General features: G+C 36.3%; 1 protein-coding gene across 4 annotated transcripts in view; it reads right to left on the reverse strand.

The window, feature by feature from the left end:
* The window catches only part of LOC143256949 (lysine--tRNA ligase-like), a 48,562-nt gene that overhangs the window by 18,847 nt on the left and 5,518 nt on the right, over positions 1-24,197 (reverse strand). For 3 of the 4 annotated variants that reach the window (XM_076514862.1, XM_076514864.1, XM_076514861.1), the window contains 5 exons: positions 19,860-20,119; positions 12,429-12,511; positions 12,137-12,240; positions 9,033-9,158; positions 850-969 (listed from right to left, as the gene is read on the reverse strand). In XM_076514862.1, the coding sequence (XP_076370977.1) occupies positions 850-969; positions 9,033-9,158; positions 12,137-12,240; positions 12,429-12,511; positions 19,860-20,119 (693 nt within the window). The remainder of the gene's footprint in view (positions 1-849; positions 970-9,032; positions 9,159-12,136; positions 12,241-12,428; positions 12,512-19,859; positions 20,120-24,197) is intronic. The other variant, XM_076514865.1, reaches the window with a different exon arrangement.

The following is a 24,197-nucleotide window of genomic DNA, read 5'->3' on the forward strand; positions in this document are numbered from 1 at the left end:
CAAGGTTGCCTGTATACAGGAATTCAAGGCCAAAGTGGTGTGTTAGGGTTGGACCACTCAACCAGCAAGATCCTCTCCTCCCCTTCACAGGTCACCATGCACGGTATGCACGTGGATGGATGTTTAGATCCCAGAGGAGATAAACTGAAAGAACAGAACCTTCCCTGGGAGGTCCCTCACCACATACAGGAATTCACACCAAGGGGGGAGTTTGGGATTACATACTTTACAATAGAATGTCATAAGCATATTCTCTGAGATATGGACCCTTTACACTTATAAACAGTAACAATTATTTAATTTAAAAAATTAAATAAGAATACCAAATTCTTTACTATTGTATAAATTAAGATAATTTATGAAATTTTCAAAATTTCTTTTCCATTATACACTTGCAAGATACTGTATTATTTGTGTTGTGGCATTTAGCTAAATCATGTTTAGGAAATATTAGAATTTTTGATAGTGGGACTGATACATCATAGCATTACTTTTTCAAAGTGAGCTTGGCATAGTTGTGTATACATTGTGGTACCAATATGTTATTACACTAAGATATTATATAATTGTTAAATTCCTGTAATAAAAATACTGAATATGTATAATAAGCCAGATCATAAATATATTTAATTTTATATGCTTCAAAATACATCTCCAATATAACTTTTATTTTTGATATCATTATAATGTATTATATGATAAAAATAAAGATCTCAAACATTTTGATTTGAGGCATGTCTTACTTAACTTTGTATTTAAATAATTTACAACAACAATTTAGGACAAAAATAATGAACAAAGCTCATATATCTAGAAACAATAGTTTCTCAATGAAATAGAAATTCTTACTTTGTGATAAAGTTCTGGAGCAACTCTCATGTAAAGATCCATGTCTAACTCATTGTGATGAGTAATGAAAGGCTTTGCAGTGGCTCCACCTGCAATCATATTCATCATGGGTGTTTCTACCTGTATAAACAATGACATTTGGTTTTAATAATTTACTTAAATAAAGTATAATTCCACACTTTTTTCAAAGAATAAGCCATTTTTAAGGAAAGAAAAACTTAAAGCAGAAATGTTTAACAGCCACAGCACTTGAAATTCTCTTTGGTAACATTAAAGAAATCTACAAGACCTGTTTTTTCATTTTTATTCGCTATATTGATGTGTGCCAGTAATACCAAGTGTTGAGTGTACATATATCCAATTAGATTTTATTACACATTAGGATCTATACTAGTTTACTGTCAAACTGAATTTCTTTAATGCAGGATTAGAGTAAATTTTGCTATGAGAACTTGGGTGTAGTATGATGCATCAATTGAAAGAGTGAATTCCTGAGTTCAAAGCTGTAATTAGATCTCAAATCAATCAAAAGATGACAGTTATAAGCTGAAAGTTTGTACTTCAAATATAACTCAAAACCAGTCTATTAATTGGTATGTCCTGGCAAAAATCAGCTGTAACACTTTTTTTTTTTTTTTTATAAAAACAAACATTTCAATTTAGACTTTTGTTATAGGTTACATTTACAGTTACAATGAAGAACATGATTCTTTTCTCCAAAGTCGTGTTTTTAACATCTTGTAACAAATATTTTCTTTTACAATAATAACCCAAATGTTAAAACATGATTTGTAATAACACTAGTAATTATTACATCTCTTACAAACTGAACAGATTAAATTTATAAATCAAAGATGTTTGGTCTAGATCTGGATTTTTAGAAGTCATACAATTAAAATTCAAACTTTTAATTCAACAATATAGTCTCAACAAAAAGAAAGTTAAAAATATATTACAAAACCAAAATTAAGAACAAGTATTTTACTTCTTGCTTTTGAGGTATACATGACATGATGAATAATTCTTCTCATGATTCATGGTGTGTGGAGATTTCAATGACATCATGACAGTATAAATTGCAGCATTAAACATCCTTTAAGTGATGTGATTTTTGTGTATACTGACTAACTGATTAATGACACACTACTATGTGAGTGGTTACATTAGGTGACTCCTTCAGATAGCTTTCAGACCCCCTTTTGAGGGGATCAACTTATCCAGATGACAGCTGGTATTATGCAAGATACATACAAATATGCTAAATAAAGATATGAAAACCATGAAAATCATAATTAACAAAAAGTGATGAAATTTCAGGTCAATATTGTTACAAAAACAGAAAAATACAGCTTTGGTTCAAATAAGTTGATTTTTTTTTTTTATAAGTAATTTTCAGAGAAATATGAAACTATTTTCAAAATATAAACTTTAATATATTTTATAGGTTCATAGCAAAACTTCAAAATCTGAAACTCTCAGATCTTAAGCATTAAAATATTTTAATTAATATATTATTTTTAGTTTTTGCAGAAAAAATATGACAATAAAGCAGCTTATGATCCTACAACATAACCTGCACCAACACAGTTTCATCATAAACTCTTGAATTTCATTCAACTTTTGGAATAAATCAAAGTTAAACATTTTTTTTTACACTTATCCCCTGTGCAGAGGAATGCACCATACGATGTGATCATAAACTGATAAGCAGTTGTGGAACACACCACATGGTGTGATTGTAAACTGACAAGCAATTGTGGAACACCCATATGGTGAGCTTTAGTTTATTTCGAGCAACAGCATGCAGAATCCACCCAATTGTTTACTAAATTTTGGTTGGTTGATAATTTATTCCCAAAGCTAAGAAGTTAATGATTTTTATCTGTAGCCATAGGTGTTTTTCACATACTTGATAAAGTTATCTGTGGTTAACGACAGAATGTTTACATGTCTATCTAAGAATTGTAAACAATGTGGGTAAGAGAGATATAAAATGCCAACAGTTACATATACTACTGATAAAAAAAAAAAAAAATTATGTTTAATCTATACCTGATCAATTAATGTCTAAAATATTTAGTATAACCTTTTCCAGTTTCCACCTTAGAGCTTATAAGGTTTGTTAATTTAATCACCTTTACAGTTTTATGAATATATTGACATTATGACTGCTTATATTTTCCATATATTGGTTGGTTGATTTAGTGTTTTATGGCACAAAGCAGCTAGGCTATCTGTGCCAAACATCTTGTAAAAAGTTAAAAGTAAATTTAGTAACATTCATAAAAGGAAATTAAGGTAAAAAAAAACAAAGTTAAAAAAAAACACATGAATAACATGAAACCAACATTTACATCTAGTCTACAACATCAAGAGAAAAACTACAGTCATTCAAGTTGTAAAGGACTATCTGTAGCGTAACTGTAATAATCATAACTCACCAGGAAGACTAACAGGTAAGTACAAAAACCACCATCAGTCACCCAAAGTTGGCCTTTCCAGTCCTGGTTCCGAGTTATTTGATGTTATGACCATTTTTAAAAAGGAAAGTAATAAAAAGGTTTTAAAAGATGTGGAGCAAAATTATAATAATAACTTGCCAGGATGGTTAACATGTAGTCCAAACAGCAGTATTTGTCACCTGAAGTTGGCCTTTCCAGTCCTGGTTTCGAGTTATTTAATGTTACGAACCAGTTTCTAATTTCAAATCGAACTAGATGAACTGTGATTTTTAAAAGGGAGCCACATTAAAAAGGTGTAATGTATAAATTAAAAAACTTAAATGGCATTAAAAAGATTAATGGCCTTTAAAAAACTAAAAACATTACCAAGGCGGACAGTATCACCATCACCAATAACACTCTCTAACGTTATGGACAAACTTTGGAACAGAACATGCTTAAAATGGTGCCATTGTTAAGAGTCACAGCAGTGATAGTGTCAGAACAGACAGACTTAGCTGCAGTGTTGGAGAGCTCATTCCTGCAAATACCAAAGTGGCCCGATATCCAGAAAAACTAGATAGAAGTAGATGTTAAAGAGGAATGGGCCAGTTGATTTTAAATATAGGCGACAACAGGGTGTGAACTAATGTGAAGCAATTCCAAGGCCAGTAGAGAACTAAGCAAGTCAGTATAAATAGTGAAATTTGAATACTGCTTAGCTTCTACATGATCCAGGGGAAGAGAAATGGCATAGAGTTCAACAGTATACACAGAAACTGTAAAGGGGATTCTTTGCACAACCACCAAACCACAAAAAACCATAACAGATCAAACACAGTCATCTGAGTTTGAACCATCTGTATAAATAGGAATGGAAGTATGGTTTGAAAGATGTTCAGCAAATAGCAAACAGTATTTCCAATGAGGACTGTCTGTTTTTCTCAGATAACTTACAGATAGGTCACAATTGGGGGCTGTAAGAAGCCATGGTGAAATGGGCTGACCAGTGGATGCAGCAATGTTATCCAAGGCAGACCCAATTTATCTCTCTGCACCTGGATACGAAGGCCAAAAGAAGCAATGGCAGATCATCTGTTCTGAAAAAGCATGGCCCACCGAGGAAAGTAAACAACCCCAGGTGGGATGCTTCGGTAAGGAATGAAGTTTTGAAGCATATAGTAAAGACAGTTGCAAATGGCAGAGGTGCAAAGAAGGTGCATGAGTCTATGTTCATAAAGCTCTGAACTGGAGAAGTGCAGAAAGCCCCATTGCAGAGCCAAAATCCTTGATGATGAATGGAGTCCAGCATCTTTAAGGTTGAGGTCCTGGCAGAGCCACAGACCAGTGATCACTAGGTGAGTTTCGATCGAATAAGAGCACAATATATCTTTAGCATAGAACAACGATCACTCCCCAAGTGGTGGAAAAGAGAACACAGAGGATGTTCAGTGCTCTTGTATGTTTGACCCATAGCTGCTTGATGTGTGGTATATGGGCCAGCTTATGTTCAAAGATAAACCCCAAGAACTTAGTCTCAGGGACCATAGGAAGCACAACTTCATTGATACGGAGTTCAGGATCAGAGTGAATACCCCATTGGCTGCAAAAGTGCATGCAAATAGTTTTAGAGAGAGAAAAGGTGAAGCCATTTGCTGTGGTCCTCTTCAGTAAATAACTGAGGGCAGTCTGTAGATGCCATTCAATATAACTCATGTTCAATGACTGACATGAGATGTGAAAGTTGTTGAAATAGAGTCCGTTTGCAACAGTGAGAGGGAGTTGTTCAGTGATGGCATTATTTTTTATACTGAAAAGTGCAACCCTCAGAATGCAGCCATGAGGGACTTCAAGTTCCTGTAGAAAAGAATGGGAAGGTGTCAAATCCACACAAACTTGGGATCTCCTATCCATCAAAAATTTTTAATAAAAATGGGCAAATGGCCATGTAACCCATATGTATGAAGGTCTTGCAAAATGCCATACCTCCATGTTGTGTTATAAGCCTTCTCAATGTCAAAGAATACTGATACAAGATGTCCTTTGAGAAAGGCTTCTCTGATTGATGTTTCAAGTTGATTCATGTGGTCCACTGTGGAGTTCTGTCATTGGAACCCACACAAGGTGGGTGAGAGAAAGTTGTTTGATTTGAGAAACCAAACAAGACAAGCATTAACAATTCTCTCTAAGGTCTTACAGAGCCAGCTCACCAAAGCAATTGGACAGTAGTTTGAAGGAATCTTGGGATCCTTCTCAGGCTTGGAGAAAGGTAGGATAATAGCTTGGAGCCAGGCATCAGGAAAAACATTCTCCTGCCAGATCCAGTTGAAAACAATCAGAAGAATAGCAAGAGAAAGACAGCACAGCATTTCATAGTGTACATCATCAGGCCCAACCGATAAAGAGCCAGTTTGAGGTCCATCAGTGTAAAGGGACAATAATAGTCAAAGAGACAATCAGCTTGAAAGGAAAGAGGCAATCCCTCTGCCAGAGTCTTGATGGCTAAGAAGATGGAGGAAGAAGCAGAAGTGTTAGATACCCAGCAAAAACTTTCATCTCAAGTATCGGCGATGCTCTAGGTATCACCTACTTTCTGGCCATCAGAGATCAAGATCGAGAGAATCTTGTCCCATATAACTTTGGAACTGGTGGTAGAAAATGTGCTGGTTGTGAACTTAATCCAAGTCCTTCTGACTTTGATGTCTTACCCACCAAGCATGTGCACAGGCCTGCTGGAATGTGATGCAGTGCAAGAGAGTGGGATACCTACGAAAAGTATCCCAGGCCTGTTTTTGAGCCTTCCGTGCCATATGGTAGGCAGGATTCCACCACAAACGAAGATATTGTGGAATACATGTCAAGGTTTCAGGAATACATTGAAAGCTGTATGTACAATACAGTCAGTTACTGTTGCCACACAGTCTTCTACTGATGGTTTACAGACAATGGTAGGATCAAATTCTGCAAGAGCAGTGAAAGAGAGCTAGGTGGCTCGATCCAGCTTCCACTGAGGCATGCTGGTCTGGTGGCATTCACCACAGCCAGTCTCTTTCAAGATTATAGGAAATGATTGCTGCCTCATGGATTACTGTCAACCCTCCATGAAAAATGGGAGAATAGTGAAGGGGAGCAAATTGAGAGATCAATAGCAGTAAAGGACTGCCTAGGTGCATGAAAATAAGTAGAAGAACCAGTACTGAAAAGAGAAAGGTTGTGATCAGAGAGTATACGCTCTCTATAGAGTTACTCCTCCTATCAATATAAGGAGCAAATTGAGAGATCAATAGCAGTAAAGGACTGCCTAGGTGCATGAAAATAAGTAGAAGAACCAGTATTGAAAAGAGAAAGGTTGTGATCAGAGAGTATATACTCTCTATAGAGTTACTCCTCCTATCAATATCAGCATTTCCCCAGAGGGGATGATGTCCATTAAAGTATCCCAGAATTAAAAAGGAAGATGGCAACTGTTCAATGAGAATATCAGGGTCTGATTGATTGTAGGTCTTTCAAAGTGACAAGTAGAGAAAACAAACAGTGATGGTGTAACCCAAGAAAACACGAGTGGCTACGGCCTCCAAGGATGAGTCGAGTGGTAAAGACAGGGTAGGCACATGCTGTTCAACTAACAGTGACACCCCTCCATGCACTTGTCCTTCACACAGCCTGTCATTTCTGTACAAAGAGAACTGCTGAAAGGTGACTGTATTGGCAGGTGTCAGAAATGCTTCCTGTAAGGAAAGACATACAGGGTGGTAGGAAGCATTCAATTTTTATGTCATCCAAATTAGAATGTGAACTTTGACAGTTCCATTGCATCAAGGTGGCCATTTTCATTTATATGTAGGCAAACTGGGTGGAGAACCATTCTGTTTAAGACCATGTGTTTTTTCTTTACTGAATTTATTCAAGGGAGGTCTATCGACCTCCATGGATTCTGACCTTGGTCAATTTGGAAGGTTTTTGCTGTTGGAAGAGGATCCCAGTGACTGAGGGCATGAACAAATGATCATTTTTGAATCATGGGGTGGGAGAAGAAGATATACCTGAGGAAATTCTTATACTCAGAACCAAAAGAAGTTGATCTTGGGATTTCCTGGAATATATGTTAGGGACAGAGATGGGTGTTGAAGTTGATTCATCAACTTTTTTAACCATGGAGATCAAAAGACTTTCATTTGTTTGGAGAACGATTCTTTAGAAGGCACAGAGAGATCTGTCTGCACTTCCACAGTAGTTGTAGAACAAAGTCCAGCAGCATATATCCAAGATGAGGTAGTGGACAGCAACTTTTGAGCCTCGGGGTAAGTAATGTTATTATTTTCAAACATTGCACCTCTTCTTCTTCCAACCATTTAGGGTAAAAATGAAAGTAGGGCAGGTGAGAGCCATTGCAACTTATACAATGAGGGTCCATTTCACACTCATAGGCATCATGGTCCTTGCAACTGCAACGAGCAGACGTCAAGAAAGCATAATGTACAGTCTTCGAGTGACCAAACCGCCAACACTCAAAACATTTGAGAGAGTTGGAATGTACGGCCATACCCTGCAATTAAGATAACCTTCCTTGATGGTGGCAGGTGAATAGTGATGAAAATATCAGAATGAGGGCTTGGTCAGCATCATAATTCCATCTTTGCAAGTGGAGATACCCCTCCCTGCAGAAACTCCTTGGGTGGAGAAACCAGTGAAAATCTCCAACTTGGGCATGTTCTTCAAATCCCTCTCAGCAATAACTCCTCGTAATGAATTCAAAGCAGCATGAGGTGCAACCTCAATAGGTATATCTGCAATTGCCTTTGAAAGCAAAAGGAGTTCACTGTGTTGAGATGTGGATGTTTCCACCAAAATGTCACCAGATCGTAGCTTCTTTACTGACTTTGGAGAACCAGCAAGTCCCTCTAGTCTCTTCTGAATGAAAAATGGAGACATCTGCCCTAAAGGTTTGTCTGAAAGAGAATGTAGAATAAGAAAATGAGGTACAACAGGTGTTACAGATGTTAAAGATTGCTGCTCAGAATCTTCAAGATGTGGTCATTTACTTATGGACTGGTTTTCACTATTTTATTTAAGTATTTTTTGAAGGATCCATAAAAAAAAAGGAATATTTCAGTGCTCACTCACCCCATCCACCATGAAGACCTATGAGAGAATGCATAATAATGCCAGGATTTCGTGAGCACTATATCCAAACACCAGCATCAAATACAATGTCCACAACACCTGTTGAGAACATCCAACACTGGTACTTGGTTGACCCTAGTCCAAATGGACCAGCCAGATGACCCAAAAGAGGTCACCCCAAGGCTGCCCATCTACAGCAATTCAAGGCCAAAGTGGTGTGTGAGGGTTGGACCCCTCAACCACCAGGACCTTCTCCTCCCCTCCACAGGTCACCTTACACGGCAAACACATCAGTGGATGTTTAGATCCCAGAGGAGGTAAACTGAAAGAACAGGACCTTCCCTGGGAGGTCCCCTCACCACGTACAGGAATCCACACCAAGGGGTTTTCCATTTCAAATAAAGAAAACTTGTGGCAGAGTTACATTTAGCAAGTACTAGTATATATTATTTAACTATCCAAGATCATAGCAACCATTTTGAAAAAGATATATGATAAAAACTATATTCAAAATGATTATAAATTACAAGAGGCCAATTATGGGACATATTAAAATAAGTTTTAACAAAAATATGAAATACATTAAATCACAAAAACAAAATAATTATGAAGCTTTACCTCTAAAAATCCAAGATCATCAAGAAAGTTCCTTATGTAGTTGACTATTTTTGCCCGGGTGAAAAATTTTTGTCTAACATAGTCATTCAAAATCAGGTCAAGGTAACGTTGACGATATCTTGTTTCCTTCATGAAAACATTAAAAAATAACTTGAAGAATAAAAGCAACTGTAAAAAGAGCAGATTTAATTTTGTACTTCCAAATATTTTCATAATAAAACATTACATATAAATACAAACTTTTTCCACATTTTGGAATTAATACTTGTATTAAACTTAAATTTCGTCAAATGGTGTAAGAAGTGATGTTAATGAAGGTTTAATATAACCCAGGAATTGACGCATATTTCCGTGTGCTGCAAAAAAACTGGACAAGAAGACAAAAAAGAGACAGACAATTCTCCAGTTAAGATAGTTTTATTTTTCTAGCGAGATGATTAGTTTATAAAATTAGTTAACATTTTCAGCAATGGAGGCCAACACCTTACAAGAGGAACAGATGATTTCTGAAAACAAAAAAAATTAATTAAAATCTTTACTTTTCCATACTGGTGGAGTGTAATACAGCCATGAAGGATCTAAATGATCTGTTGCTGTTCATGATAAAATATCACATAAATGCATTAATGAGGCAAATGTGTTTCAACAGTATTATTAACAAAATACTTTGCTGCAGTTTGTATGTTTAAAGCATAACTTTATTCTAGTTATTGCCAATATCTGACTATAAGAAAGTATGGAAGACCTTAATTTAGTAGAGGTGCTATAATGTCTTCTGTAACATAAAGTAAAAACAACATACAGTGGTACCTCGGTTCTCAAACTTAATCCATTCCAGAAGGCTGTTCGAAAACCGAATTAATTTTTCCCATAAGAAATACTGTAAATTAAAGTAATCCATTACAGAACTCCAAAAATTATGCATTATGAAGCATTTTAATTAAAAATATTGCTTGTTTATACCTGTATAATAATACTTACATGCATAAAGTCAACCACAAAAACTATAAACACAATAAAAAAACAATAAATGAAAATTTAACTGCACTTTACCTGTGCTGAGGAGAGCTGATGGCATAAGTGAAAGATGGTGAGGAATGTGGAGAGTAGGAGGGTTATTATTGTTTAGAAGGGGGGGTCACCTTCCATAAAAATGTCAGGTAACTCTCCTTCTGAGGTTCTTTCTCTTTTCTGTCTCTTTGCACAGCTACAACCTGCTTGAGACTCACAGGACCTATTTCTCACAAAAACTTGTTTAATGAGATTTGTTTCTGCCTAGCACCCTCCCCATGTCTCACCACACTATGTATGCCACTTCTCTTCCTAAATTTTTCAAACTACCCCCTACTAGCCTTAAACGCATCACTTGTATCAGCACTTGTTCCAGGGGTGTTTTTCAGGAGGTCAGCATGCAACTGTTTTGCTTTCTCACAAATGTAGGTCTCAGAAATGCTATCACCAGCTAACTGTTTTTCATTTACCCAAATCAACAACAGTTTTTCTATCTCTTCCATTGTTTGTGATCTTTGTTTCGTAAGCACTGCCACTCCCTTTGCAACATCAGCTTCTTTGATGACCTCTATTTTTCAGTATGGTGCAGACTGTAGACTTCACCATACCAAACTGTAAAGCAAGGTCAGACACGTGAACACCACTCTCATACTTTGCTATGAAATCTTTTTTCACCTCTATTGTGGCTCTAACAACTTTTCTTTTTTGTTTTCTGCTTTCATTATCCTTCTTTGACCCCATGGTGGCTTATTTAATCAGAATATTTAGAAAAACAAAAAGAAAAATGAGAACATTCACAGCAGATTTTAGTGGGGGTGTATACTAAGCGACAGGTGTGGGTAAAATGTTTTGGACAAGCTTGGTGTGAGCCAAAAATGGTCAAAGTGTCTTTTGGGTCATCAGTCGGGTTATTTTGGGAGTTCGGGCCACGACAGCTTGGTTCAGGAATCGAGTTTATGGTCGACAACCGAGACATTTTTTTTCTCAAACAATATGTTCAAAAACTGAATTGTTTGAGAAGGGAGTCGTTTGTAAACCGAGGTACCACTGTATCAAACTTGAACTATAAAAGGAATAATCTGTTACAAAGAATTACAGCAGCTAATCAAGTGAACTCACAGATGAGAAGAAAATGTAAAAATTACATTACATATAATGATATTTTGCTGGCAATGTTCATATCAAAAATGTATTTCTCACTGTAATATAGTTTAATATAAAAATATAAAATAATAACCATTATGAATGTATGTAAATGATGAAGGAATTGCTGCATAAATATTATCCAAAACTTACAGAGAATTGTTCTTAAGATTCACAGAAAACAGATGTTTTGTCAAATGTCTGATACAATATAAAGTGGTAATTTACACCTAAAGCAAATTATGATGAATTGTTAATTTGAAATTATTCATGTTAATTGGAAAATGTTCTTACTTATGATGTAGCACTTGTGTCAACAAAATTGTCATTCTGTTATTTGCTCCATGTTCATAGTGGTATAGTTTTAATGTTATGTTAACACTATTCCATTTATTGTAGTAAGTTTCACAAATTCTTTGATGCTGATGTGTTTATTGTGCTAGTATTGCTATTTTCAATCTTTTTGGTACCATACATAGCATGTCTTAAATGGTTAGATCAGAAAATGTTTAGAGTGCTTGATAAAAAGGAAGGAAACCAGTCACAAGCATCTGCTGTCATTGCAGTTACTTGTAATCAAATATAGGGATTGACTATCACACTTATAACACTTCCACATACAAAAATGCAAAGCATTTCAATGGTATATCCTGACTTGAACCTTTTGATTCAAATCATGATATATTTCGTAACATATTTTTATTGAAAGTTTAAAAGCTCGCTTCATACTGATACTAAATTATGGAGTTTATTATTCTCATATGCCCTAATATTTTTATAACTTCATTCTGACTCCCTGTTACTCTCTAGTTATCTTATTTTATAGGTGTATAAAAACAATATCATAACTATTAACCTGGAATTAAAAAATTGTTGCTACGTTTATTTCAAGCTTGATAAAAACCATATTATCAATAGGCCATTAGTTTGTTACACCAGTTCTCACTTACCTTATCTTTTAGACCAAAATGTAAATGAGGCAGCATGTGTAAACAAGGTGCTAAGAGTTCCATACATGTTGGAATGATACTCAGTTCTCCTTTCTTGGTTTTTCCTGCAGGAAAAATTGTTTATCCTTTTTTACAATTAGAAATCAAGGCTTTTGCTTTTTAGTATTATTTAAACTACATTAATTTATGTTGACATCTGTGTGCAAACATTAAAAAGCTAGAATTTTATTTAACAAACAAAACTTCAGTTGTATTTTCACAATGATATCTCAAATATTTCTTCTATCTTTACCTGGGTATCCTTTAACACCAATTATATCACCTCTTCTGAGCTTGGCATTCACTTTGGTAAGTTCTTCTTCTGAAGAATAGAATCTATAAATATGCCAAACAAACCCATAAAATACTATGTAAATCCTTTTCTTAGATATCATTAACAACCCTTTGACAATTCCTGTATATGACAGCTAATATTAAATTTAATAATTAACAAATATATTTTTTTTTATAATGGTAGTTAGTTGTTGCTGTTGTTTAGCATTTATTGGTGCAAAGCAACCGAACTACCTGCGCCAAACAAATGATAAAAGAATTGTAAAAGTAAAATCATTATAAAATATAAAAATAAATCAAGGTAAAAGAAAAAAGGGCCATAAAGCACGTAAAAAGAAATAAGAATTAAAAAGGCCAATAGCCTGTAAACATATAAAATCAAAAGTAAGATGGAGAATGTCACCATTACCATTGACACTGTCCAGTATCATGGGTAAACCCAAGGTAAAAACATCCTACAATGGTGCCATTGATCAATGTCGTTACAATGGCACGACAGTAAAATGTGAGCTGTTATGACTTGATTGTCACAAAGGCCACACATTGATGCATCAGTCCCAGATAAAAGAAAATGATGAGCTAAAAAACTGTAGTAAACTTTTAGGACAACTTCTTCCTTCCAATACTTATGGAAACAAGATGGTCAAAGAGCAACAAAAGGTTTGATCTGGAAAAGCTTGTTTCATGTTGCTCACTTCAAGTCAACTTCCAACTGGCACAGAGCTGAGCTTTCATATCAAAACCATAGTCCAAATACAGGACAGCCAGAGCAATAATAGCACCAGAGCAGACAGGCTACGCTGTGTTGTCAGTGAGTTCAGTCCTACAAATATCGATATGGCCTGGTACTCAGAAAAACAGGACAGAAACAAAAGAAAGAAAAATGGGCTTGTCAGATTTGAATATCAATTTCAACAAGGTGAAAACTAACATTAAATGATTCCAGATACAACTGAGAGCTAAGTGAGTCAATTGTACAATTGCTGTGCAGCATAGCATCTACATGATCCAGGGCAAGAGAAATGACATACAACTCGAGAGGGAACACAGAAATTGTAGATGGGATCCCGTGAGCCAGAAATTCACCACAACAAACCATGGCAGAGTCTACAGAGTCACCTGACTTTGAACCATCCATATAAATGTGAACAGAAGAATGGTTTGATAGATGTTCAGCAAATAATAGATTATACTTCCAATTGGAAGTACAGGCATTATTCAAGTAACTCAAAAAAAAGGTTACAGGTAAGGATGATAATAAACCATAGTGGGATGGACTGACCTGTGGATACAACAACTTCATCCAAGGACAAACCCAATTCAGCCAACTGTGCTCAGACATGAAAACCAAATGGAAAAAGGGCAGACAATCTATTCCAAAAGAGGATAACCCAATGAGAAAGAAAGACACAACCTCAGGTGGGATGCTATGGGAAGGACTGGAGTTTTGAAGCATACTCTAAAGAAAGTTGTTAGCAGTGGAGATGAAGAGGAGGTCCATGGAACTCAGCGTACAGTACAAATTCTGGATTGGAGAAGTGCAGAAAGCCACTGTGTGGAGCCAAAGCCTGAGATAGTAGACGGGGTCTAACATATTCAAGGTTGAGATCCTGGCAGGACCAGAGACTAATAGTCCAGTTTCAATTGAATGAGGGCATGATATATTTATAGGGCAAAACATTGATTCACTACCCAAGAGGTGGAGGAGACAAGACAGAGGATGTTCAGTGTCCTTGTATACTTCACATGTAGCTATTTGATGTGTGGAATGAAGGTCAGCTGACGGTCACTGATAAGCCCAAAAAAACTTTGCCTTAGGGATCAGAGGAATATCAACATCACCAAAATAGAGCTCAGGATATGGATGAATTCTCCACTGGTAACAAAAATACATTAAAACAGTTGTAGAGAAAGAAAAGGTAAAACCATTTGCTGTGGTCTAGTTCAACAAATGACAGAGCAGTTTGAAGTTACCACTCAATAACTGACATGAGATGTGAAAGTTGTAAACATAAAACCTGTGTGCAATGATAGGAGGAAGGTGTGAAGTGACAGCATTAATCTTCACAGTGAAAAGTGTAACACACAAGCTACAGCCCTGAGGCACTCCAAGTTCCTGTGGAAAAGAATAGGAAAACCCATACAGATTTGGAATCACTGATCCATTAAAAAGTTTTAAATAAAACTGGGTTAATGGCCACACAACCCACCTGAGTGGAGGTCTCACAAAATGTTTTAGCTCCACATAGTATCATAAGCCTTCTCAAGGTAAATGAATATGGAAACAAGATGTTGCTTAAGAAAGACTTCTCTGATCGACATTTCTTGTCAAATCAAGTGGTAAACTATGAAGATCTGTTGTCAGAATCCACACTGGGTGGGTGAAAGAAGATTATTTGATTTGAGGAACCAAACAAAATGAGCATTAATCATCTTCTCCAAGACCTTACAGAGACAGCTCATCAAAGCAATTGGACAGTAGTTAAAAGACTTAGATAAAGAGAGGACAATAGTGTGGTGTCAAGCATCAGGAAAAACATTCTCCTGCCAGTTCTGGTTTAAAAATCCAGAACAGCAGCAAGAGAGGAAGGAGAAAGATGGTACAGCATTGCATAGTGAATATCATCAGGTATGACTAATATACTGCCATACTAAAGAGGAGCAAACTTGAATTTCACCAGTTAAAAGAGGCAATTGCTCTGCCCATGACTTGATGGCCAAGAAGGCAGAAGATGCATGAGAAAAGCTACTGCTGAGAGTATCTGCAATGCTCCAGGCATCAGTAACTTTTTAACTATTGGAGAGCAAGATAGGAAAAGGGAGAGAAGTATGCTGTCCACTGACCTTCTGAATCTTGTCCCATATGATTTTGGAACTGGTAATAGAAGAGATGTAAGTTGTAAACCTAATCTTAGATTCTTTCTGGCTCTGATGTCTTAACTGATGAGCATGGACACAGACCTACTGAAAAACAATGAAGTTTGAAAATGTGGAATACCTACGAAAGATATTCCAGGCCCATTTTAGAACATTTTGTGTCATTTGGCAGGCAGGGCTCCACCATGCACGAGTTTTAGAAACAGATTAAGCAGCTATATGGACAATACAATCAGTCACTGCTGCCATGCAGTCATTTATCAATGGCACACAGACAACAGCAGGATAAAGTTCCAAGAGGGCAATAAAAGAGAAGCATTTAGCCTGGTCCAACTTCTACAGAAACACATGGATCAGGTGGCATCAACCAAAGACAGTCTCTCTCAAAATGATCACTGCCTTATGAGCCACTGTAAACTCTCCAAGAAAAATGAAAGAAAAGTGAAAGGGAGCAGAAAGAGAGATCAATAGCAGTAAAAGACTGAATAGGTGCATGAAAATAAGTATAACTACCAGTACTGAAGAGAGAAAGACCATGATCCAAGAGCATATAATCTATGGAATTGATGCCTCCCATCAATATTAGCACCACCCTAGAGGGAATTATGTCCATTAAAGTCCTCCACTATTAGAAATGGAGACAGCAACTGTTCAATGAGAGCATCAAGGTCTGATTGATCACATGTCTCTTCAAAATACTGGTAGAGAGAACAAAGTGATGGTACGATTGAAGGAAACAGAGGTGGCTACTGGTCTCCTGTATTGAGTGACAAAGACAGGGCAAGCATGTGCTGGAAAATCAGTAGTGCAACCCCTCCATTACACAATTTGTAATTCTGGTACAAATAAAACTGATGAAAGGTGACTATATCAGCAGGTTTCAAAAACGCTTCCTGTAAGAAAAACACACGAGATAACAATTAATCAAAGCCTTAACGTCATCCACATTAGAATAGAAACTTCAACATTTTCACTGTACCAAATTAGCTATTTTTCTTAGGTCGAGAAGAACTGAGCAAAAAGCCCTCCTGTTTTCAACCATGCCATTTTTTGCTTTAGTAGAATGAGGTATGTTACCTCCATGTGCCCTGCCCTGGGACAAGTGGGCAGGTCTCTGTTGGTGGATGTAGGTTCTAACAACCGAGGGAATGAAAAAATAATCATTCTACATCTTGGGGCCAAAGAAGAGGGACCTGAGCAGGTGCCAGAAGCTGGAGCCAAAGGACACTTCTGGGGAAGCACAGGAAGGAATGGTGGGAACAGAAAAAGGAGCAGACATTGACTCATCAACTCTTAACTATGGAGGGCAAAAGACTCTTCACATGGTTGGAGAATGACTGTTGGAAGCATGGAAAGATCTGTTTGTATTCCCATTGTAGCAGTGGAATGTAGTGCAGCAGAAAATGTCCGAGATGGAGTTGGGGACAATAACTTCCAAGCCTTGGAGTAAGAAATATTGTTCATAGTTTTTAAGCACTGGACCTATTTCTCCTCCATCTACTTATGGCAAGAATAAAAATAACGGGAGGGAACCACTACAGTCGTCACAGTGAGGTTCCATTTCACACTTGTATGGATTAAATTACTGAATCACTGACACTGAAAACATTGGAGAGGGTTGGGAATATATGACCATACATTACAGTTTGAGTAATCTGTCTTCGTGGTTGCAGGTGGTTGTGGTGATGTAAACATCAAAATAAGAAAATCTCTACACAGTATTAGTCTCTCCTAATGAGTGGATATGAGGATATTCAACTCAAGAGTATTCTTTAAATCCCTCTCAACAATAACTCCACTTGTAGAATTGAAAGTAGTATGGGAGAGTATCTTTGAGTGGTATATCTATAATGGCCTTTAAATTCAGGAGCAGTTTAGTGTCTTGTGGTGTAGATGTTTCCACAAAAATGTCATCAAAGTGCAACTTTTTTTACTGTTTTTTTTTGTTGTTTTTTTTTTGGGGGGGGGGGGGGGAGCAGCAAGTCCCTCTAATCCCTTTTAAAAGTAAACAAAGACATCTGTTACTAGGATTTCTCAGACCATGAAACCCACAATAGGATGCACTACAATGCCACACAAGGACACTGCAGCAACATCAAAATTTCATGAGCACTATACCCAAAGAACAGGATAAGAAACTATGTCTATCCAATGAAAACATCTAACACTGATACGCATTTGACCATAGCCCAACAGGACCAGCTGACTGATGCTGGGGGCTACATCAAGGCTGCCCATCTACAGGAATTCAAAGCTAAAGAGGCATGTTGGGTTTGGACTCCCTCGACCACCAGAATTTTCTCCACCTCACAGGTTACCATGCATGGCAAATACACAGGTGGATGTTCAGATCCCAGAAGAGGTAAATTGAAAGAACAGGACCTTCCCTGTCTATTCACTACATACAGGAATCCATCTTGAGTGGTAGTAGTTAGTAATAATGGTAGGTGTAATGTTAAGAATTTAATATGCATTTTAATGAAAAATGTTAATGATATTTTTAATTGAATATTTCTGCATATAATTATTTTATTCATTTTCATACCACATATGTTCCATATAATCAATTAAAAATAGCTATCTGCAACAAATCAAGCTCTAGTTACTTGCAGCAGGGTTTTAATAATTAAGGAAAAGCACTAAAAATATCTTGATAAGGAAAATTTTAGCAAATCCAAAGAGGAAGTTTTTAAATTACAAAATGAGAACTTCTTTTAATCAGTAAATAATAAAAATCTTTAAGCTGAAACGCACGAATTAGAAAAGTAGTTTGTTGTTAGCCATAGTGTAAAATACTTTAAGTGCATGCACCAATCCTTGAAATAACAAGTCATTTCTACCTGTATAAACCAGAATAAATAAATCAACTACAATCAAAAGATGAAAAATTAAGAATGACAATATAAAAAATCTTCCCTAGCAAGTTTATGGTTAATCCAGTTAGGAAGACCTAATAGTAAACTGGACTTATGCTACTAATCATAAGAACTATTTATCTGGTAATGTATATAATATTAAATACATTGCAATACATTTAAGTAAGAACTACAAGTTTGTAGCAGAAAATAGCAAATGTTTTATTGAACCACTGCATAAAATAAACTTATAAAAATAATAACTAAGTATTTGTTTCTAATGGTCCTCATCCCCTGAGAACAGTGAAAACTTCATCAAATGTAAAGCAAAATGGGAAGAACTGAGTAAAAACAAGAGAACTGTCAATTTCACACAATTGTGTCATTATGGAGTTCCACCAAATAACAACATTTTCAAGGATTAAATATACAAAAAAAAAGCAATGATGAACTTGTCAAAATGTGTTCGTAGTCATATGTTACTGGATGATGAAAAATGAAATGTACAGAATACACTAAGAATTTAAGGATAAAATGTCACACAAGATTAGCTAAGCAAATCACATCATTGAAAGCTGGGAAGAGATTAGTTCATATGACTTGGATGAACTGATTCGTAAGTTCATCAAATACTTGTGAAATAAACATTAATTTAACTAAATGAAAAGTCATACAATTGTGTTTCTCAGAATTTGGAATTTATGTTTAACATAAGTTTGAAGCCACTCAGTAACATAACTGAAGAAAAGGACCAGTCACTCAAGCCACTCAGAAAGAGCTTTTCCAGTAATAATGGAGATGAAGAAATTTAGGATGTATTTATAGACACAAAACAATTAGTAAGTAGTGAGGCTGCCATCTAATGAGACTAAGGATAGTCTACAAAGTATAAATTCCTGAAAAATGATTTGTGAACTTTTTTTTGATAACCTGATGACACATGCAGTAGTTGGTACTCATGGGCCTGTTTAATAATTTTATCCCAATTTTTAATTTTTATAATAACTACAGTTATCTTCACAATGTAAAATCAAAGGTCACCTTGAACTTCAATAATTCAGAATAAATCTTTAAAGTGTAGACAGTTCTCAAATATTTTAAGTATTAATAAAATAATCTAATTCAAATTAAACATGTTTAATTATTGCAAATAAAGTTTTAGTTGAGTAAATGTAAAAGGCAGCCTTGAGTAATATTTATTTGACAGTATAAGTTTTACAAGATTGTTTAATACTTAAACATAATTTAGAGTTAGAGAACACAAGTTTCAATTACCTCAGAAATAATTTCATCTTGCAAGTAATATATTATGTTTTACTTTCATTTTATAGGTTATTATACTTAACTATATTTTATAAGTAATATAACTTTATTTTCATATTTACAGATTATTTTATTGAATTACACATCATACAGAATACAAGATTTTGTTTTTATTTTTATCAGTTATTTATCTATTTATTTATGGCTATATCAATTAAGAAATACAATTTTTTACAGATAATAATTACTAAGAAATTTAAAAATGACACTTTAAATGCAAAAGTTACTTTATTTTTTAATTTTCATTTTTATTTCTCTATCATATTAAACTACAGCATCATAATAGGAACCTTCTTTTTTTGTCTATTTTTAATTCTATAACCCTCAAAACTTACTTTGCATTAGCCATTACTTGAATTTTAGTTCCTTCACCCCTCAAGTCATAGAAGATCAGTTTGGTTCCAGACTCTCGTTTAGCATGCACTCGACCAGCAACACTAACAGTGACATCCTCTAACACTTCTCCTGGTTGTAGGTGGTTGTAATTTTTAATAAACTCCGTTAGTGAAACAGATACATTAAACTTATGAGGATAAGGGTCATGCCCGATAATCTTAAGCTGAGCTACTGCCTGAGATCGAAGCTTAAAATATTCCTGAAAAAATAATTAAGCTGTTAGTCAAAAATTAAAATTTTTAAAAGAACTCCATAATAAACTATCAAACTTTTAAATAGCAAGATTAATTTTGTAAACATTCCCACTCACTTTTTTTTTTCAACAACACCATGAGAAATCACTAATACAGAAGCAGTAGGGAAATTATAAGGAGGAAAATTTGAATTATAAGAAATATAAAAGGTTGGTTGTTTTGGTGTTTTATGACACAAAACAGCGAGGTTACCTGTGCCAAACATCCAGTAAAAGGTTAAAATTAAAGTAAACTTAGATATATTCATAAAAGTAAATTAAGATAAAACAAAACAAACTTTAAAAAAAAACAAATAGCACAAAACCAACGTTTACATCTAGTCTACAACGAAAGAGAAACACTACAGTAATTCATGTTGTAAAGGACTATCTGTAGCATAGCTGTAATAATCATAACTCACCAGGAAGACTAACAGGTAAGTACAAAAACCACCATCAGTCACCCAAAGTTGGCCTTTCCAGTCCTGGTTCCAAGTTATTTAATGTTATGACCATTTTTAAAAAGGAAAGTAATAAAAAGGTTTTAAAAGATGTGGAGCAAAATTATAATAATAACTTGCCAGGATGGTTAACATGTTATTCAAACAGCAGTATTTGTCACCTGAAGTTGGCCTTTCCAGTCCTGGTTTTGAGTTATTTAATGTTCCGGCCAGTGTCTAATTTCAAATCGAACTAGATGAACTGTGATTTTTTAAAGCGAGCCACATTAAAAAGGTGTAATGTATAAATTAAAAAACTTAAATGGCATTAAAAAGATTAATGGCCTTTAAAAAACTAAAAACATTACCAAGGTGGACAGTATCACCATCACCAATAACACTCTCTAATGTTATGGACAAACCTTGGGACAGAACATGCTTAAAATGGTGCCATTGTTAGGAGTCACAGCAGTGATAGTGTCAGAACACATAGACTTAGCTGCAGTGTTGGAGAGCTCATTCCTGCAAATCCCAAAGTGGCCCAATATCCAGAAAAACTAGATAGAAGTAGATGTTAAAGAGGAATGGGCCAGTTGATTTTAAATATAGGCGACAACAGGGTGTGAACTAATGTGAAGCAATTCCAAGGCCAGTAGAGAATTAAGCAAGTCAGTATAAATAGTGAAATTTGAATATTGCTTAGGTTCTATGTGATCCAGGGCAAAAGATGTAGTGTACAATTCAGCAGTAAACACAGAAACTGTAGAGAGGATTCCTTGCACAACCACAAAAAACCATAACAGATCCCACACAGTCATCTGAGTTTGAACCATCTGTATAAATAGGAATGGAAGGATGGTTTGAAAGATGTTCAGCAAATAGCAAACAGTATTTCCAATGAGGACTGTCTGTTTTTCTCAGACAACTTACAGATAGGTCACAATTGGGGGCTGTAAGAAGCCATGGTGAAATGGGCTGACCAGTGGATGCAGCACTGTTATCCAAGGCAGACCCAATTTATCTCTCTGCACCTGGATACGAAGGCCAAAAGAAGCAATGGCAGATCATCTGTTCTGAAAAAGCATGGCCCACCGAGGAAAGTAAACAACCCCAGGTGGGATGCTTCAGTAAGGAATGAAGTTTTGAAGCATATAGTAAAGACAGTTGCAAATGGCAGAGGTGCATGAGTCTATGTTCATAAAGCTCTGAACTGGAGAAGTGCAGAAAGCCCCATTGCAGAGCCAAAATCCTTGATGATGAATGGAGTCTAGCATCTTTAAGGTTGAGGTCCTGGCAGAGCCACAGACCAGTGTTCCCTAGTTGAGTTTCGATCGAATAAGAGCACAATATATCTTTAGCATAGAACAACGATCATTCTCCAAGTGGTGGAAAAGAGAACACGGAGGATGTTCAGTGCTCTTGTATGTTTGACCCATAGCTGCTTGATGTGTGGTATATGGGCCAGCTTATGTTCAAAGATAAACCCCAAGAACTTAGTCTCAGGGACCACAGGAAGCACAACTTCATTGATATGGAGTTCAGGATCAGAGTGAATACCCCATTGGCTGCAAAAGTGCATGCAAATAGTTTTAGAGAGAGAAAAGGTGAAGCCATTTGCTGTGGTCCTCTTCAGTAAATAACTGAAGGCAGTCTGTAGATGCCATTCAATATAACTCATGTTCAATGACTGACATGAGATGTGAAAGTTGTTGACATAGAGTCCGTTTGCAACAGTGAGAGGGAGTTGTTCAGTGATGGCATTATTTTTTATACTGAAAGTGCGACCCTCAGAATGCAGCCATAAGGGACTCCAAGTTCCTGTAGAAAAGAATGGGAAGGTGTCAAATCCACACAAACTTGGGATCTCCTATCCATCAAAAAATTTTTAATAAAAATGGGCAAATGGCCATGTAACCCATATGTATGAAGGTCTTGCAAAATGCCATACCTCCATGTTGTGTTATAAGCCTTCTCAATGTCAAAGAATACTGATACAAGATGTCCTTTCAGAAAGGCTTCTCTGATTGATGTTTCAAGTTGATTCATGTGGTCCACTGTGAAGTTCTGTCATTGGAACCCACACAAGGTGGGTGAGAGGAAGTTGTTTGATTTGAGAAACCAAACAAGACAAGCATTAACAATTCTCTCTGAGGTCTTACAGAGACAGCTCATCAAAGCAATTGGACAGTAGTTTGAAGGAATCTTGGGATCCTTCTCAGGCTTGGAGAAAGGTAGGACAATAGCTTGGAGCCAGGCATCAGGAAAAACATTCTCCTGCCAGATCCAGTTGAAAACAATCAGAAGAATAGCAAGAGAAGCAAGAGAAAGACAGCACAGCATTTCATAGTGTACATCATCAGGCCCAACCATTGAAGAGCCAGTTTGAGTTCCATAAGTGTAAAAGGACAATAGTCAAAGAGACAATCAGCTTGAAAGGAAAGAGGCGATCCCTCTGCCCGAGTCTTGATGGCTAAGAAGATGGAGGAAGAAGCAGAAGTGTTAGATACCCAGCAAAAACTTTCATCTCGAGTATTGGCGATGCTCTAGGTATCACCTACTTTCTGACCATCAGAGATCAAGATCGAGAGAATCTTGTCCCATATGACTTTGGAACTGGTGGTAGAAAATGTGCTGGTTGTGAACTTAATCCAAGAGTCCTTCTGACTTTGATGTCTTACCCACCAAGCATGTGCACAGGCCTGCTGGAATGTGATGCAGTGCAAGAGAGTGGGATACCTACGAAAAGTATTCCATGCCTGTTTTTGAGCCTTCCGTGCCATATGGTAGGCAGGATTCCACCACAAACGAGGATATTGTGGAATACATGTCAAGGTTTCAGGAATACATTGAGAAGCTGTATGTACAATATAGTCAGTTACTGTTGCCACACAGTCTTCTACTGATGGTTTACAGACAATGGTAGGATCAAATTCGGCAAAAGCAGTGAAAGAGAGCCAGGTGGCTCAATCCAGCTTCCACTGAGGCATGCTGGTCTGGTGGCATTCACCACAGCCAGTCTCTTTCAAGATTATAGGAAATGATTGCTGCCTCATGGATTACTGTCAACCCTCCATGAAAAATGGGAGAATAGTGAAGGGGAGCAAATTGAGAGATCAATAGCAGTAAAGGACTGACTAGGTGCATGAAAATAAGTAGAAGAACCAGTATTGAATAGAGAAAGGTTGTGATCAGAGAACATACACTCTACAGAGCGACCCCTCCTATCAATATCAGCACTTCCCCAGAGGAGATGATGTCCATTAAAGTTACCCAGTATTAAAGAGGAAGCTGGCAACTGTTCAATGAAAGCATCAAGGTCTGATTGATCATATGTCTTTCCAAAGTGATAAATAGAGAAAAAAATAGTGATGATGTAACCCAAGAAAACATGATGGCTACGACCTCCAAGGGTTTGTCGAGTGGCAAAGACATGGTGGGTGCATGCTGATCAACCAACAGTGCCACCCCTCAATGCATTCGTCCATCACACAGCCTGTATAAAGAAAGCTGCTGAAAGGTGACTGTATTGGCAGGTTTCAGAAATGCTTCCTGTAAGGAAAGACAAACAGGATGGTAGGAAGCAATCAGTGTTTTGATGTCATCCA

Source organism: Tachypleus tridentatus, chromosome 7 (assembly GCF_004210375.1).
Source record: "Tachypleus tridentatus isolate NWPU-2018 chromosome 7, ASM421037v1, whole genome shotgun sequence".
Classification (NCBI taxonomy): domain Eukaryota; kingdom Metazoa; phylum Arthropoda; class Merostomata; order Xiphosura; family Limulidae; genus Tachypleus; species Tachypleus tridentatus.